Below are 17897 nucleotides of genomic sequence, written 5' to 3'. Positions count from 1 at the left end.
TTACAGCACTTTGCTCTCTATATAGCTTCTTTTTTCTCCCTCCTGTGTGTGATTACTGTCATACAAACTCACCTTTACATATTTCTGCCCATCAACAAAAATTTTAAGTTCGTTTAAATTTTTTTTTTTTTTTTTTTACATTTATTCAATTTTGAGAGGCAAGGAGGGACAGAGAGAGGGAGACACAGACTCTGAAGCAGGCTCCACACTCTGAGCTGTCACAGAGCCTGCCTGACGCAGAGCTCGAACCCATGAAGAGTGATGAGATCATGACCTGAGCCAAAGTCAGATGCTTAACTGACCGAGCCACCCAAACACCCCTGTTTGTTTTTAGAGAGAGCACGCATGAGCAGGGGGGAGAGACGGAGAGAGAGAGAGAGAGAGAGGGAAACTCAGACTCCACGCTCAGCAAGCAGCCTGATATGGGGCTTGGTCCTATGATCCTGGGATCATGACCCGAGCCAAAATCAAGATTCAGACGTTCAACTGCCTGAGCCACCCTGGCACCCCAATCAACACTGATTTCTATTTATTGCTTTCTACAAGTCTTATAAATCAGGAGAAAAAGTAATTACTACTACTTTTGTATTTTCTTATGTAGTTCCCTTTACTGGTGCTGTCTCATGTGGATTTAAGTCACTGTCTCGTGTCCTTCATCTCAACCTAAAGGATTCCCTTTAGCACTGAGCAAGTCTTCTGGCAGCAAGTTCTCTCTTTTGTTTAATCTGGGAATTCTTAATTTCTCCTTCATTTTTGAAGGGTGGTTTTTCTGGTTGTAGAAATGTTGGACAGCCCTTTCAGCAGTTTGTGTTATCCCATTTCCTTTTTTTTTTTTAATGTGTATCTTTTTGAAAGAGAGTGACAGAGCTTGAATAGGGGAGGGCAGACAGAGAAGGAGAGACAGAATCGGGAGCAGGCTCCAGGCTCTGAGCTGTCAGCACAGAGCCCGACGCGGGGCTCGAACTCACGGACCGCGAGATCGTGACCTGGCTGAAGTCGGACGCTTAACCGACTGCGCCACCCAGGCGCCCCAAGAATATTTTTTTTCTAATAAATAATATATGGTTATATGACACAAAACTTGTTCTTACTGAGATTCAGCTGTTTTTCTTAAGTAAACACTCCCTGGATTTTTGCAAGCCTTTGATTAATTTTCAGAGTTGTGAACAAGTTGATTTTCATTATTTTTATCAGTGTTTTTACTGCTTTTATGGAGGAAAGGATTTCTGAGGTCTTTATTTTTCTGCCATTCCCACTGACATTATTCAGTGATTTTTAAAAAAAAATTTTTAATGTTTGTTTATTTTTGACAGAGAGACCGAGCATGAGTGGGGGAGGGGCATAGAGAGAGAGAGACACAGAATCCAAAGCAGGCTCCAGGCTCTGAGCTGTCAGCACAGAGCCCAACGCGGGGGTCGAACCCACAGACCTCGAGATCGTGACCTGAGCTGAAGTCAGATGCTCAACTGCCTCAGCCACCCAGGCGCCCCTCAGTGATGATGTTTTAAAGTGGAATATGTTAAAGACATTTAATTTGGGTTACTGGGCCCAAAAAAGGCTCTAAGATATTTTAGAAGGTATTTCTCTTTCTGCACTATGAACTTATTTTAAAAATCAGTGACATAGGTGGAAGAAGAAAAGATGACATTTCAGTCATCCACCTAAATTAAATACTTTTGTAAAGCTCTTAAATATTGCTGCTCTAAACACAATGGTAATCAGTAAATTGGTAATTCTGCTTCTTTATTAAACTTTAGTGCTGTTTTTCCTGTTTGCCCTTCAACTTTCTTCTTTCTTTGTTTCTGTACTATTCATTTAAAACAATAAGGTTCCCCCTGCTCTGAGGAAGCTGGAGCTCTTAGGAGGCTTAAGATATACATTCGCTCAATCCAGTTGGTGGAGTCAGGGGATTTGCAGAAAGAAGTAGCATCTGAGATTTTAGGATTACTAATGGTGGAGGTAAGAGGGTAAATTTGGGGGGGGGGGGTTGTAATTTGTTGAGGGAAGGGAAACTTTAATATGCCAAACCTAGCGTAGTTCCTACTTACGAATAAGAACTACTATTAAAAAACAGAAGTTGATGGATGGTCCATAAACCCATGTTTACGTTAATTTCTGATATGGTGGGCATCTGATATCTTTGAAGAGTTGGTGTATTTGAAAACATTGGAGAACTGATGGAGGATTCTGACCTTTGAAATCTTTTATGATCATAAGTTTTGTACCAGAGCAGAATGATTTCCTGGATCCCTTATAGGACCAGTTCTGGGTTTCAGTGCCAGTTCTATTCAGCAAAAGACTTTATTTCTTGGAGAGACCAAACACTTAGATTTCTGCTTAACATTTTCTTTGTCTCATGAATTTTTAGGTTCACAATTTTCCAGGACCATTACTGGTTGAATTAGCCAGTGAGTTTGTTAGTGTTATCAAGGAGGGCAGGCTAAAGAATGGAAAATCTTTGGAGTTATTACCCATTATTCTCACTACCCTTGCTGCCAAAAAGGAAAATGTGACTTATGGAAAAGGTAATTTTTTTTCCCAATTTTAGTGGCCTTTTCTGTAGTCACTTAATCAAATTTATCTCAGTATATTTTTCATTTCTAGGTGAACTAAGTGGGGAAGAATGTAAGAAGCAACTGATTAACACCCTGTGTTCTGGCAGGTGAGTCTTTCTCATTAACGTGTAGCACTTTCTCAGACATGCATGTGGCCAAAAAAAGGATAACTGTTGATGTCAGGAATTTTTATCACTAAGTTTTTGGTCTGTGTTTTTGCTTATAATGTATCACTGTAAAACCATTTAGTTTGCAATGAATTTTTGAGAGATTAGTTACTATATTTTCTGTTTTAAACTACATATAGTTTATTTGACTCTTCATCTTAACAGAGCAGTGTTGTCTTCTAGCATTACTTGGAGTCCCAAGGTCCTTAAGGCTGAGAGGTCACCCTTCTGCTATATCTTTTATGTTTTTTTGAGTGAGTGGGATACATAATGATGTTGTACCTTTAAGCCAGAAATAGGGGAATCCACCCTAAGGAAAGACTCCAACATAATAAGAAAATTCTCATACGTAGATATGTTACCACAGAAATTTGTGACCAACTTAAACATACTATAATAGAAAAATTTAAGTTATGGTAAGTAACCTGTGTAAGCTAAGGTAGAGCTACTCCATGAAATTTAGACCCATTAGAAGTAAAATATATAAAACCATCAAATTGAAAAATCCTTACCATATAGAGAATACAAAGTTATGTAATACAATGATTATGTTTGAGTACGTTGAAAAGAACCAGAAGCGAACACCCAAGATTATCTAAATCAGAAATAACAGCTTTTATGGTTCCTTACGTAAGATCCCTAAAATATACATGATTTTAAGTATGTATCAGCACATGTGCCTATATGTTTATTTGATTTTAATTACACTAGAGTTTATTCAATATGCATCATAATATACCTTGCATTTTTTCATTTACTGCATCTGTTCATGTCAGAATATACGACTCTGTGTCATCCCTTTTAATAGTTCCATACTATTCTGTTGTATTTGGCTAGTCTCCAATTGTTAAGAATTTTTTTTTTTTTCAACGTTTATTTATTTTTGAGACAGAGAGAGACAGAGCATGAACGGGGGAGGGGCGGAGAGAGAGGGAGACACAGAGTCGGAAACAGGCTCCAGGCTCTGAGCCATCAGCCCAGAGCCCGACGCGGGGCTCGAACTCCCGGACCGCGAGATAGTGACCTGGCTGAAGTCGGACGCTTAACCGACTGCGCCACCCAGGCGCCCCAAGAATATTTTTTTTTCTAATAAATAATATATGGTTATTTGGTTTTTTGCTATTATAAAAGGTGTTTGTAATGAACATCCTTATATATCTAGGTGACTTTTTATAAGCATGTACTTGGGATAGATTTCTAATACTAATTTGGGTGGGTCTGTGCTTATGTGCATTTTTAAATTTGATAAGTATTGCCAGCTTATCTTCCCAGAAGGGTTCTATCAGTGTACACTCTCTAAAATCGTACGTGGAGACCATTTGTTTCCCCAAATCTTCCCAGCATTGAATGTCATCAGACTTTGATTTTGCCAGTCTTATAGGTTAAAAGCTGTTATTTCATTGATTCTTTGATCTTATTTCCCAGTGGTACCAAATTAAACTAGAAATGGCCTTAATTTTTCCCTCATTAATTTTACAAAGGAATATGCAAATAAGTGAAGATGAGATAAACTTTCATATTCTTTGTCATTTTCTTTAACCAGATGGGATCAGCAGTATGTAATCCAGCTCACTTCTATGTTCAAGTAAGCATCTTTATTTCCTTTTTATGCCTGCCTTGCTGTGTGAACTTGGCCTGCTAGAAATTGAAATTTAGCAAGTTCAAGCACCACTTTCCCCTGAATAAGAGTAATGGTAACTTTGTTTTCTGTTATAGGATTTTTCCCCTCTAATTTTTCCCCCTTTCATTGCTTATTTAAAATATTTTTGGGGGCACCTGGGTAGCTCAGTCAGTTGAGCATCCGACTCTTGATTTCGGCTCAGGTCATTGACGATCCCAGGGTTGTGGGATTGAGCCCCATATCAGGCTCTGCAGTGAGTGTGGAGCCTACTTAAGATTCTCTCTCTCCCTCTGCCCTTCTCCCCAGCTCTCACTCTGTCTCTCTCAAAAAAACAAAAACTGTGATTTTCTTCTCTTAATATTTTATTTATTTTGAGAGAGAGTGTGCGAGCAGGCAGGGGAGGGGCAGCGAGAGAGAGAGAAAAAAAGAGAATCCCAAGCAGGATCCATCCGTGCGGTCAGTGCAGAGCCTGACGTGGGACTTGAACTCAACAAACCATGAAATCATGACCTGAGCCAAAAATCAAGAAATCAGACACTCAACCGGCTGAGCCACCCAGGCGACCCTGATTTTTTTTTTCTGAGATAACTTCCCTTATGTAAGGTTTTTGGTTCCCTTTAAGGTTCTCTGTTACAGAAAAACCAAAGGGCAGTTACAATATTCTAATTCTAATATGATATTCTAATCTCCCAAATAAGGCCGTAGCTTTGGCCTTCAGAGTCTTTGATCCACAGGGATGTCCCTTTGGCTGCAGAAGAGGTGGAATTTGTGACGGAGAAAGTGTTGAAGATGTTCTCCAAGTTGAATCTTCAAGAAATACCACCTTTGGTCTATCAGCTTCTGGTTTTCTCCTCAAAGGTACACATCAAAAAGTATTTTTTTTCTTTTTAAACTCTAGCGGGATGGTCAGTTAAGAGCATTCAGTTTACTCATACTCCTGGTTTACATACTAGGGCATAGATGCTTTCATTTCACGTATGATGATATGATTAGTAAAAGGGTCAGGCTCTTCAGCCAAGGAAAACACCTGTTATTCTTGTACTACCACATTTGGTATGTGTGTGTAGTAGTAAAGGGGGTAAAAATCTCACGAAGGGTGCACTAGTCCCTTAACTGAAGTCTAACACCATCATCTAATAACATCTGCTGTTTCAAACCTGATTTTTTTTTTTTTTTAATTTTTTAATGTTTATTTTTGAGAGAGAGACAGAGTAGGGGAGGGGCAGAGAGAGAGGGAGACACAGAATCCAAAACAGGCTCCCGGCTCTGAGCTGTCAGCACAGAGCCTGATGGCGGGGCTCAAACTCACAGGCTGTGAGATCATGAATGGAAATGAAGTCAGATGCTTAACTGACTGAGCCACCCAGGCGCCCCTCAAGCCCAATTTCAACATGAAAAAATGTTCTGTAAATGCTAACTGTGACTTGAGGTTGTCATTTCTCTGTTTAAATTCATACTCGAGAATACTCTAAGCTGAAAAAGTATTTTAAGTTCAGCTTGGTGATCTTGGCCTTTATAGGGAGACCTTACCTAATTTTGTACCTTTTTTTTTTTTCCAGGGAAACAGAAAGAAGGCTTTGGAAGGAATCATAACTTTCTTCAATGAGCTAGATAAGCAGCACAATGAGGAACAGAGTGGTGATGAGTGAGTAATACAGTATTGAAATAAAATCATTTTTGCAAGGCATCTTCTTATGTGTTTTACTTCATTGTTACTTAACCTCTCAGTCCCTGTCTTCACCTCCGCAGAGAACTTCCCTGGCTCTCTTTTAGCTGCTGAGCAGCTCTTCTACTCTTTCATTTGTAGCTTTTCCAGGAGAATAGTGGTAATTATTCTGTAAGTTGCAAGTTTATAAACTGTTTATAAAGTGCTCTGTACCGGGAGCTGTACGGTCCTGGGACTACAGTGATGAACCAGTCAGACAAGGTCCCTGCTCCTCAAGGAGTTTAAATACTGTGAGAAGAGAACAGAAAATAAATAAGAAAAATATTAGAAGGTGCTATGCAGATAATTTAAATAGGTGGTCTGATAGTGACAGGGTAGCTATTTTAGATTCAGTGGTCAAGGAAAACCTCTCGGAGAGGGTGTTATTTTAACCGAATCTTGGATGAGAAGAGCCACGATATGTAGATCAGGGAAAAGAACATTTTTAGTGGGATAGTGACTAGTGAGTACAAATGCAGGGTGCAGCATGGCATTTTGAAAAAGAGGGTTTTGTTTTTTTTGTTTTTTTTTTAAAGCAAACATTTGTAGAGTGCTTACCCTGTGTCAGGTGTTCTAAGCACTTTAAACCTCACAACAACCCTATTTGCCTCAGCTTTATGCATGTGTAAACTGAGGCACGGGGAAATGAAGGACTATCCCAACATAGCTATAAAATGGAGCTGGAATTTCAGTCCAGGCAGTTTGGCCACAGAGCTCATGCTGTTAATCCTGTTGCAGCCTACTGCTTTTACTACTCTAGGGTAACTTTTGTTATTTGGCTTGCACAATTGAAAAGAAGATGGTCTTTTCTTTCTTGTCTCTCTTTTTTTAATTTTAGGTAGGCTCAATGCAGACTGTGGGGCTAGAACTCATGACCCTGAGATCAAGAGCTGTGTGTTCTGACTGAACCAGCCAGGTGTCTCTAAAGATGGTCTTATACACTGAGTTAAGAAAGACTGACAGAAAAGCAGGTGTTGCACAAAATAAGCTCAGTTTTAACCGTGTGAAGTTTGAGAGCTTGTTTGGAGGTGCTAGCAGGGGAGCGCAGCTACTCGTATACCCTTGACCGAAGAACAGTCCTCCTCTATCGGGGAAGCTCATCCTCTTTGACAGAGCACACAGCTTCGGGACGGATGCACATGGAGCGGTGAGGGAGGAAAGGGACACCCACCTAGCCAGCCAGATCAGCCGAATCAACCCTGGCGATCAATGGGGTGACAGATGTTACAGACAGATCGCCCGCACGTCCTAACCATGTTAAGTTTGAGATGTATATTAGCATCCCATATGGAGGTATTGAGTAGACAGTCTGGAGTAGGGAGAGGTCAGGACTGGAGATAAGAGACTGGGAAAGAACTAAAACCATGGGACTGGATGGGGTTCCTTAGGGAAATTGTGAAGAAAGAGAAACACAAGACTGAGCTCAGAGGCATTCCATCACTTAAAGGGAGGTGAGCCAGCAAAAAAAAAAAAAAAAAATTGGGGGGAAGAGTTCAGTGACAATGACCCAGAGGAGAAGAGTGTTTCAAGAAAGAAGTGGTCATTTGTATCATATCTGCTGAGCTGTTAATTAAGATGGGACTTAATTATTGGTTTTGGCAACATAGAGGTCATTTATAAGCCTTGCAAGAATAGTCAAATGGGGGGGCACCTGGGTGGCTTAGTCAGTTGAACATCCGACTTTGGCTCAGGTCATGATCTCAGGGTTTGTGGGTTCAAGCCCCACGTCAGGCTCTGTGCTGACAGTTCAGAACCTGGAACCTGCTTTGGATTCTGTGTCTCCCTCTGTCTCTGCCCCTCTCCTGCTTATGCTCCCTCTCTCTCTCAAAAGTAAGAAACATTAAAAAAAAATTAAAAAAAAAAAAGAATAGTCAAATGGCATTGAGGGGAGTGGGTAGGGAGGGGACAGAAGCCTAATTGAATTAGATTTTTTTTTTTTAATTTTTTTTTCAACGTTTTTTTATTTATTTTTGGGACAGAGAGAGACAGAGCATGAACGGGGGAGGGGCAGAGAGAGAGGGAGACACAGAATCGGAAACAGGCTCCAGGCTCCGAGCCATCAGCCCCGAGCCTGATGCGGGGCTCGAACTCACGGACCGCGAGATCGTGACCTGGCTGAAGTCGGACGCTTAACCGACTGCGCCACCCAGGCGCCCCATGAATTAGATTTAACTGGGAAATGGTAAAGAAGTGGAATTAATGACAGTAGACCGTTCTTTCAGGAAGTTGTGTTACAAAGGGGCAAGGAACGAGGCAGTAGAATTTATACTTAACTGCCTGCCTCCTGTGATGGTACAGGTTCGGCTTGAGTTGGGTCTACTTGTTCATCTGAGGATGTGCATGATTGTCTCTTGTTCAAACCGTAGCTCATACCTTTCTGTTGAATCTTTTAGGCTGTTGGATCTTGTTACTGTGCCGGCAGGTGAACTTCGTCATGTGGAAGGCACCGTTATTCTACATATTGTGTTTGCCATCAAATTGGACTGTGAACTAGGCAGAGAACTCCTGAAACACTTCAAGGTAGCCCTAAACTCTTCGGGTGATCCAGGGATCTCTTTATGAAACAGGGTGTTTGAATTCAAGCCACTTAATTCAAGCTAGTTAATGACAGGGAAAAAGTGGAAGCATCGTAGAATGACCCTTAATCTAGAGGATGCCTTTTACTTTGAAAGTAGAAAATATATGACGTCATCACATTCTTTTTAAAAAAAATTTTTTTTTTTTCAACGTTTACTTTATTTTTGGGACAGAGAGAGACAGAGCATGAACGGGGGAGGGGCAGAGAGAGAGGGAGACACAGAATCGGAAACAGGCTCCAGGCTCTGAGCCATCAGCCCAGAGCCCGACGCGGGGCTCGAACTCACGGACCGCGAGATCGTGACCTGGCTGAAGTCAGACGCTTAACCGACTGCGCCACCCAGGCGCCCCGACGTCATCACATTCTTAAGCAAGTTCTATTTTAAATCCAAACCTTCAATATTCTAATGTTTGAAAAAGAAAAAAAAGCAATGCCTGGGTGGGTCAGTCAGTTAAGCATCTGACCTCACCTCAGATTATGACCTCACTGTTTGGGAGTTCGAGCCCCACATTGGGTGAGCTCAAGCCCTGCTTCTCTCTCTGTCTCTGTCTCTCTCTCTCTGTCTCTCTCTCTGTCTCTCTCCCCGTCCTTCCCTCTCCCTCCCTCCCCCGCCTCCCCGCCATGGGATTCTGTCTCTCTGCTGCTTGCTCACTTGCTCCCCCTCTCAAAAAAATAAGGAAAAAGAAAAAAATATTGTTCAACAGGAAACTTAACATTTAATCCTAACTCTGTCATTGTCTTTTGTGAGCTTCAACCTTGACCTCTGCTTCCCCATTTAAGAATTGGGATATTGCCTGTTTCTAGTAGTGTGTTTATGGGATTTTGTGAAACTAAGTCATTTGTCATTAAATAATTATGAAGTAATAAGATAATAATTAGAGGTGTTTTGAGCTCTTTTGAAAGAAAAGTAATATACAGATAAAGGACCTATTTTTTCCTCCATTTTATTTTGAAAATTTTAACCCACAGAAAAGTTGAAACGCTGTAGCACAATGAGCACCTATATACCCTTCACTTAGGTTCAGCTGGGTTTTTTTGGTTTTTTTTTTTAATGTTTACTTATTTTGAGAGAGAGAGTGTGCAAGCAGAGGGAGGGGCAGAGAGAGAGAGAGAGAAAATCCCAGGCAGGCTGCATGCTATCCGTAAAGAGCCCCATGTGGGGCTCGATCTCACAAACTGCGAGTTTATGACCTGAGAACCAAAATCAAGAGTCAGACACTTAACTGACTGAGCCACCCAGGCAACTCTAGATTCACCAGTTTTTAAATATTTTGGGGGCGCCTGGGTGGCTCAGTCGGTTAGGCGGCCGACTTCGGCCCGGGTCATGATCTCGCGGGTCCGTGAGTTCGAGCCCCGCGTCGGGCTCTGTGCTGACTGCTCAGAGCCTGGAGCCTGTTTCGGATTCTGTGTCTCCCTCTCTCTGACCCTCCCCCGTTCATGCTTTGTCTCTCTCTGTCTCAAAAGAAATAAATAAACGTTAAAAAAAAAAAAAAATATTTTGCCACATTTACCTTATCTCTCTGACATATATTATTTTTCTGAATCATTTAAAAGTAGAAGTCCAATTTAGTGCCTGAATACTTCTACATGTGTTTCCTAAGAATAAGGATTAGTATTGGGGCATCTGGGTGGCTCAGTCGGTTGGAAGTCTGACTTCACCTCAGGCCATATCTCACGGTTTGTGAGTTTGAGCCCCGTGTTGGGCTCTGTGCTGACAGCTCAGAGCCTGGAGCCTGCTTCGGACTCTGTCTTCCTCTCCCCCCTGCCCTCTCTGTTTCTCTAAGATAAATAAACATTAAAAGGAAAGAATAGGATTAGTATCTTTTAATTGAATTTTTTGAAGCATCCAGCCCAATTGTCTTGTGTCTCGCATTGTTGGATTTGTCCTATAGTTTCCTCATGATGAGATTCTCAACATTTTTGGCAGGACTGTTTCATAAGTGATGTTGTATAGTTTCTCTTGTAGGAGGTCAGTAAACTTTGTGTAAAGGGCCAGGTAGTATTTTATTTTAGACTTTATAGGCCATATGGTCTCTGTTACCACTACTCAGCGCTACTGTTGTAACAAGAGAGACAAAAATGAATGTGTGGCTATGTTCTAATGAAACTGTATGGGCACTGACATTTGAAATTTAATTTTCATATTCTTCCTTTGTTTTTTTTTTCCCTCAACAATTTAAAAATGTAGAAGTCAGTCTTCGCTCAAGGGCTATACGGAAATGGGCAGCGAGCTAGATTTGGCCCACAGGCTGTAGTTTGCCAACTGCTCTGTGGTGTCAAAATAGCAGAAGGCTCATGATATTAGGCTGTCTTCCTAGTGGTGATGCCAAGTCATTTGGTTAAGACAAAAACCATCAGTTTTCTTCATTTGCAAAGATATATGTTTCCTTTTGTAATTAGAAAGTAATCTATGGGCTCATAACTTGAGATGGTGTGAAAATCCTCAGCAGCCTTTCACCAGTGGTTTTCGTTTTCCCATCTACTGATGATTCTTGGCCTTAATTAGTAATTATACTGGGAGTTGCAAAATGGTAGAATTAAAACATTTTTAAAAATTTTTTTATGTTGTTTTTTGTTTATGGTTTTTTTTTATGGTTTTATTTTTGAGAGGGAGCACGTGTGCAAGGAGAGGCAGAGAGAGGGAGACAGAGGATCCGAAGCAGGCTTTGCGCTGTCACTGCAGAGCCCAGTGTGGGACTCAGACTCATGAACTGCAAGACCGTGACCCGAACCAAAGTTGGACGCTTAACCAACTGAGACACCCAGGCACCCCTAAATTACAAAAAATTCTGTCATTCCCTCTGCATTATTAGCTGGCTTTCTTCCGTCAGAAAAGCCTTCCCCCGTCCTTTGTTTATTTGTATATATTTTTTTGTTTTATATATTATTATTTTTTAAGTAGGCGCCCAGCGTGGTGCCCTTTGTGAGGCTTTACCTCATGACCCTGAGATCAAAAGTCAGATGCTTAACTGACTGAGTCACCCAGGTGCCCCGACCTCTGTATTTTTTGAATGTTGTGCACCCACTAACCTTTTTAATTCAATATATTCATTATTCATTACTCAAATTGACCCGTATTTGGCCAGTTAGATCCTTCAAGTTGGCTTATGTGTCGTCCTGACGTGACTCTGAGCACTGCCTACCAAGGCTCGCCTTGTGCTTTGTTTGTGCCATCCGTATGGGTATCAGGCATTTCTCCAAGGAGCTGTGGGTCCCTTTTGTAGGAAAGGATATTTAAAGACTGTAATGTGGAGCTAGACTTTAAAGTTCTTCTATCTCGTCTGTATCTGTTCACTCTTCTTTTTGTTCAGGTTTATCTTACTATATTAATTGATTTCTATCAAAGAACCAGTTTTGTATTTCTTCATCTTTTCACTGTTTTTGTTTGTTGGTTTCCTGTTTTATCTTTGATTTTATATTTTTTCTTTTGTCTTTTGGGTATTATTTCTTTTTAGGCCTCAAAGACCTATTTTTTAAACTTACTGAGTATAGTTTATGTAAAATTCATCCACTTTAAGTTTACAATTCAGTAATTTTTCATAAGTTTACCTAGTTGTGCAACCGTCACCATAATCCGGTTTTAGAACATTTTTATGACCCTGTAAAATCCCTCACGCCCATTTTTATTAAAAAAAATTTTGGGGGGGCGCCTGGGTGGCTCAGTCGGGTAAGCATCTGACTTCGGCTCAGGTCATGATCTCACGGTCCGTGGGTTCGAGCCCCGCATGGGGCTCTGTGCTGACAGCTCGGAGCCTGGAGCCTGCTTCAGATTCTGTGTTTAAAAAAAATTTTTTTTAAATGTTTATTTATTTTTGAGTGGGGGAAGGGCAGAGAGAGAGGGAGACACAGAATCCGAAGCAGGCTCTAGGCTCTGAGCTGTCAGCACAGAGTCTGACATGGGGCTCGAACTCATGCTGTGATATCATGACCTGAGCCGAATTCGACCCTTAACCTACTGAGCCACCCAGGCACCTTCTGCCTCCTTTCTAAAAATATTTTTTAATGTGTATTTTTGAGAGAGAGAGCACCCGAGAGAGTGCCCTCACACTTTTTTAGTTAATTTACATTCCCAACCCCAGGCTCAGGCAACCACTAATCTACTGTCTCCACAGATTTACCTTTTCTAGACAATTCATACAAATGGAATTATACAACATATGATCTTTTGTGTACGGTTTCTTTCATTTAGCATAATGTTTTCAAGGTTCATCTATGTTGTAGCCTCTGTCAGTGTTTCATTCCTTTTTATTGTTGAATAGTTATTCCGTTGTATACATACATCAGTTTGTTTAGCTGTTCATCAGTTGATGGATATTTGAGTTGTTTTCCACTTCAGATTGTTTCCACTTCTACTTGAATAGCCACTTTTTGGCTATTATGAATAACGCTGTTATGAAATTCACATGCAGGTCTTTGTGAAGACATGTTTTCATTTCTCTTGGATAGATACCTATAAGTGGAATTTCTGTGCTGTGTGATAAATTTATGTTTACATTTTTAAGAAACTACCAAAGTGGCTTTATCATTTTACATTCCCTCCAGCACTATATGAGGGTTCTTGTTTCTTCACATCCTCACCATTTGTTCTTGTCTTTTTTATTTTCGTTATTCCAATACGTATGAAACAGTGTCTCGCTGAAGTTTTGCTTTGCAATTCCTTAATGACTAATGACAATCGAACATTTCTTCAATGTGCTTATTAGCTGTTCTGTTATCTTCTTTGGGGAAATGTCTATTCAAGTCTTTTGTCAGTTTTTGATTACATGTCTTATTTTAAGAATTCTTTATATATTCTGGGTAGAAGTCCTTTACCATGTGTATAATTAGCAAGTGTTTTTCCCAGTTTGTGGCTTGTCTTTTACTTATCTTAATGGTATCTTTTGAAGCATAAAAGTTTTGAATTTTTATGAGGTCCAGTTTATCCGTTTTTTCTGATAAAAATTATGCTTTTTTAAATAATCTTCACCTAATCCAAGGTTTTAAAGATTTTCTGATACTGTTTGTTTTTTAAGTTCTGTAGTTTTAGGTCCTAGGTTTCTGATCACAGGTTTCTGATCCATTTAAAGATTGTTTTCAATAGGTTATGTTATACTTTTAAGATTACTGTAAATAACGACTCTTTTTTGTTTTCTTTATAGACAGGACAGCAAGGAGATTTCAGTAATAATACATGTCCCTTCAGCATTGCCCTCCTGCTCTCTATAACAAGAATACAAAGATTTGAGGAACAGGTATTTATTGATGACTTTTTGGTTCCTTTTGTATTTGATAAGGAGTAATAGAGCCCTTCTTTAGCCTATTCTGCTAGCAGCAAATTCCTCTATAAGACACGTGGGCCTGTGCTGTTTTCTGGGGGCTACCTGAAGACTTCTTCAGATAATTAGTTCATACCTTTATCTCCGGTGGTGTGGAAAGCCAGATGGTGAGGTGGGAATAAGAGTGGAAACCTATCACACAGTCCCTTAAGTGACAACAGTAGGAAGTTTAGTAGGAAGAATTCACCAGCAGTTTTATTATATTGTAGCTTTCTAAGAAATTGTCCTTGATGGAGTTGAAATGAATGAGAACAGGCTAGTTGCAGGGACGAAAATATAAAATCCTTTACCCTTTTTTTTTTTTTTTCATCTGTGTTCCCTGGTTGTGGGTAGTATTAGTATTGATTTTAGCCCTTTTTCTCTCCTAAGGAATGCTTGTCTCAAGTTCCCATTGAAAGTCCTAATTTTTGTATCCTACTCATTTAGTGAAACAGTTATTTTAGGGAAATGAGTGTATGGCAGTGAGCGTGAACAGATTCTATAGCATGAGCTATCATTTTTTCTTCATTTTGCTATTTTTTTTCATTACATTAGGTGTTTGACCTTTTAAAAACTTCAATTGTAAAAAGCTTTAAGGATCTTCAGCTTCTCCAAGGCTCAAAATTTCTTCAGAATCTAGTCCCTCATAGGTCTTGTGTTTCAACCTTGATCTTGGAAGTGGTGAAGAATAGGTGAGTTCATGAAGCCAAACCCCAGTAGGTTCATAAGGTATTTGGTGTTAAAAGATGAAGTCTGATACACTTGTGGCCCACCAGAGAAAATTGAGGACTACAGCTATTGACTCCACATATCAAGGGTAAATCCCTTAAAATTAATTGGTCAAGTGAGCTGTTCCTATATCAAAAAAATCCTTAAATCCTAAGGCTTGATTTCTTGGCCTCCTTGATAACAAGAATACAGAACTGAAGTGGGTGCAATTCTTTCTTGGCCTGATTCTTCATTGTCTTTTTAGGTGAGTAAAAAAAATATTAAAAGTTTTATTTAACGGTTGAAGTTTGAGGCTGATGGATGGAATTGAATTAGCAGTTTTAGATAAGTCCATTTTAAATCAAATTGAAAAGACTGGTATGCTGGATGTTATTTTAAGTTCAAGATCTACATTAGCTGTTGTAACAATCTTTACTGTGTTATATTTGCTTTGTGGATTAAATAAGTTTTAAAGCTTTATGATTTAAATCATAATTTGAGGTAGATCTCATTCCACGTCTGGGAATTCTGATTTAGATTGAATTTTCATGAGGTTGGCACATAAGGCAAATTTCAGGCTAGAATCCATTGTTTCTGGGTGGTTTACCCATTGATAAACTTTAAAGCTTCTTTATCTTCTCTGTTTCTGGTTATTCTTCTTTTTTCCTGAGGTTTATGGTTGTATCTCCTATATTTTCCCAATCCAGTCTCTTCAAGTTGGGCTAAAGATACAGGCATATTAGCTAGCCAGGAAATTCCTGGAAAGCTGCCCTCCTGGGAGTCCCAGCCATAGGACCTGGAAGCATCTCCATCTATAGTTAGGGTGGAGTGGGCAGTTACCACCAGGTAGGACCAAACCTGAGTGAGGAGGCATTTGGAGAATATTACTAGACTCCTTAGAATAACCAGCTGGTTATTTACACATTCTTGCTCCAGTCAGTTAATTAACCTGTAAATAATTTTATATGGTATATGATTAAATTTCTGGACCCCACTTAGCACATTTTGGTGCTATTGTATTTGGTTAGTGTTGATTTTTGACATGTCTGTTATAACCGTGTATTCCTAAAAAACCTCTTTTTAAAAATTAACACTTTAAAAATGATAGTACCTGTGGGGAAAATAAGGCGACTAGACTTAAAATGTATTTGACATTCAAAAAAATAAAAACTAAAAAAAATAAAATGACATTCTAATTAGAACACTGATTTTTTTTAATTGAGATATAATTGACAGATAACACTATATTTCAGATATATAACATGATTCAATGTTTGTATGTATTGTAAAATGATCAGCGTAAGTCTAATTAAAAAATCAATGTATTCTCTTTTTTGAAGTAAAATCAACATGCAGTGTTACACTGATTTGACAGTTCTGTACATTGCTCAGTGCTCACCGTGATAAATATATTCATCTTCTATTATCATACAGCATTATTAAAATATTTTGATTATTCCCTATGCTGTTCTTTTCATCTCTGTGACTTACAACTCGAAGTTCCTCTTAATTCTCTTTATCTACTTCTCTGTAGCCACGATATGAAAGCAACTCAAGTGTCCAATGATAGATGAATGGATAAAAAAGATGTGATACACACACACACACACACACACAAGAATATTACTCAGCCATAGAAAAGAATGACATTTGATATATTCCTTTTTTCCCCAATATATTCTTAACTTAAAAGTTCTGCTACAGTAAATACGGGATTTTCACTTAAACAAGTTGCAGTAACCTGGAAAGGCACAGTAAGGGGAGTATCGAGGCTAAATTCTGGATACCAGAACCAGATGCACAAATACGGGGAAGAACCATACAATAAACACTTCACAGATACCAATTTGCAGTGGCCTAAGCCAAGAGGAAGAAAACAGGGTAAGGGGCATCATGAACAGTCCTGTATTCCTCCATGGTTTGCTGTGTTCAGCTCTGTTGATATATTTTGTGTTTACTTGCAGATACTTAAAGGTGCAAAACGTTAGTGTACTAGGAAAAAAATCACCTATGAACCAGTACAATTTCCAGATTATATTTACTCCCCTGTTTAACAATCATGTATGAAATCTTTTGTGTTACAGTTAGATATTTTGTAGTAAATGGACGGTAATCTACTTTCTCCGAGATGAGAACCTCAATGCACACATTGTTTCTCCACTTCCTTCTTGTTAAGATTTTTTTTTTTTTAATTTTTTTTTTTTAACGTTTTATTTATTTTTGAGACAGGGAGAGACAGAGCATGAACGGGGGAGGGTCAGAGAGAGGGAGACACAGAATCTGAAACAGGCTCCAGGCTCTGAGCTGTCAGCACAGAGCCCATCGCGGGGCTCGAACCCATGGACCACGAGATCATGACCTGAGCCGAAATTGGCCGCTTAACTGACTGAGCCACCAGGCGCCCCAAGGTTATTATTAATAAGCACTTATTTAGGCATCATAGTAAATTTGACTGGTTTCTTTGTTTCCCTCTCTTTTGAGTCTCATATTTTTCTCTTGAAAATACGCCATAAGTATATAATTTTTGAATTAATCCTTTCTGATATGGTTTGTAAACTTTTAGGGCACCTGGGTGGCTCAGTTGGTTAAGCAACAGGCTCATGGTGCTTGAGATCGGGCTCTGCACTGACCCTGCTTAGGATTCTGTCTCCCTCTCTCTCTGCTCTCCCCCTCTTTCTCAATCAATCAATCAATCAATCAATCGTTAAAAAAGTAAAGGATAGTAATCTGAGTCTTGTCATATCTGAAAATGTCTTCAATTTGCCCTTGCATCTGAACAATAGTTTGACTTCTAAGTTTACAATCATTTTTCGTTGTCTTTTTGCATCTAGAATTACTAATGAAAGTTTGATGATGATCTTATTCTTTGTACTATTGTAGATAATCTGTTATTTTCTTGATGGGAATTTTTAAGACTTCATTTCTATTTTTGATATTCTGAAATTTAACACAATTTACAGAAGTTCCTTTTTAAATTCATTCCGGCTTGAGGTGCCTGGGTGGCTCAGTCGGTGGAGTATTTGACCTCAGCTCAGGTCATGATCTCACGATTTGTGGGTTCGGGCCCCATATCGGGCTCTGTGCTGACAGCTCAGAGCCTGGAGACTGTTTTGGAGTCTGTGTCTCCCTCTCTCCCTGCCCCGTTCCCACTCATGCTCTTTCTCTCCTAAACATTAAAAAAATTAAGTAAATAAATTCATTCCTGCTTGATACTTGGTATGCCCTTTCACTTATATAAGGACTCATGTCTTTCTTAAACTCTGTTTTTC

The 17897-nt window shown here is 39.5% G+C and overlaps 1 protein-coding gene across 1 annotated transcript in view; it reads left to right on the top strand.

The window, feature by feature from the left end:
- Nucleotides 1–17897, top strand: part of FANCI (FA complementation group I) — an 87084-nt gene that overhangs the window by 19182 nt on the left and 50005 nt on the right. The window contains exons 4-12 of the mRNA XM_030317402.2: nt 1829–1959; nt 2369–2525; nt 2605–2662; nt 4266–4307; nt 5078–5201; nt 5903–5988; nt 8442–8568; nt 13765–13857; nt 14476–14612. Coding sequence (XP_030173262.1) covers nt 1829–1959; nt 2369–2525; nt 2605–2662; nt 4266–4307; nt 5078–5201; nt 5903–5988; nt 8442–8568; nt 13765–13857; nt 14476–14612 — 955 coding nt within the window. The remainder of the gene's footprint in view (nt 1–1828; nt 1960–2368; nt 2526–2604; nt 2663–4265; nt 4308–5077; nt 5202–5902; nt 5989–8441; nt 8569–13764; nt 13858–14475; nt 14613–17897) is intronic.

The sequence above is a fragment of the Lynx canadensis genome, chromosome B3 (genome assembly GCF_007474595.2).
Source record: "Lynx canadensis isolate LIC74 chromosome B3, mLynCan4.pri.v2, whole genome shotgun sequence".
Classification (NCBI taxonomy): Eukaryota; Metazoa; Chordata; class Mammalia; order Carnivora; family Felidae; genus Lynx; species Lynx canadensis.
This window is presented reverse-complemented; position numbering and strand designations above follow the sequence as displayed.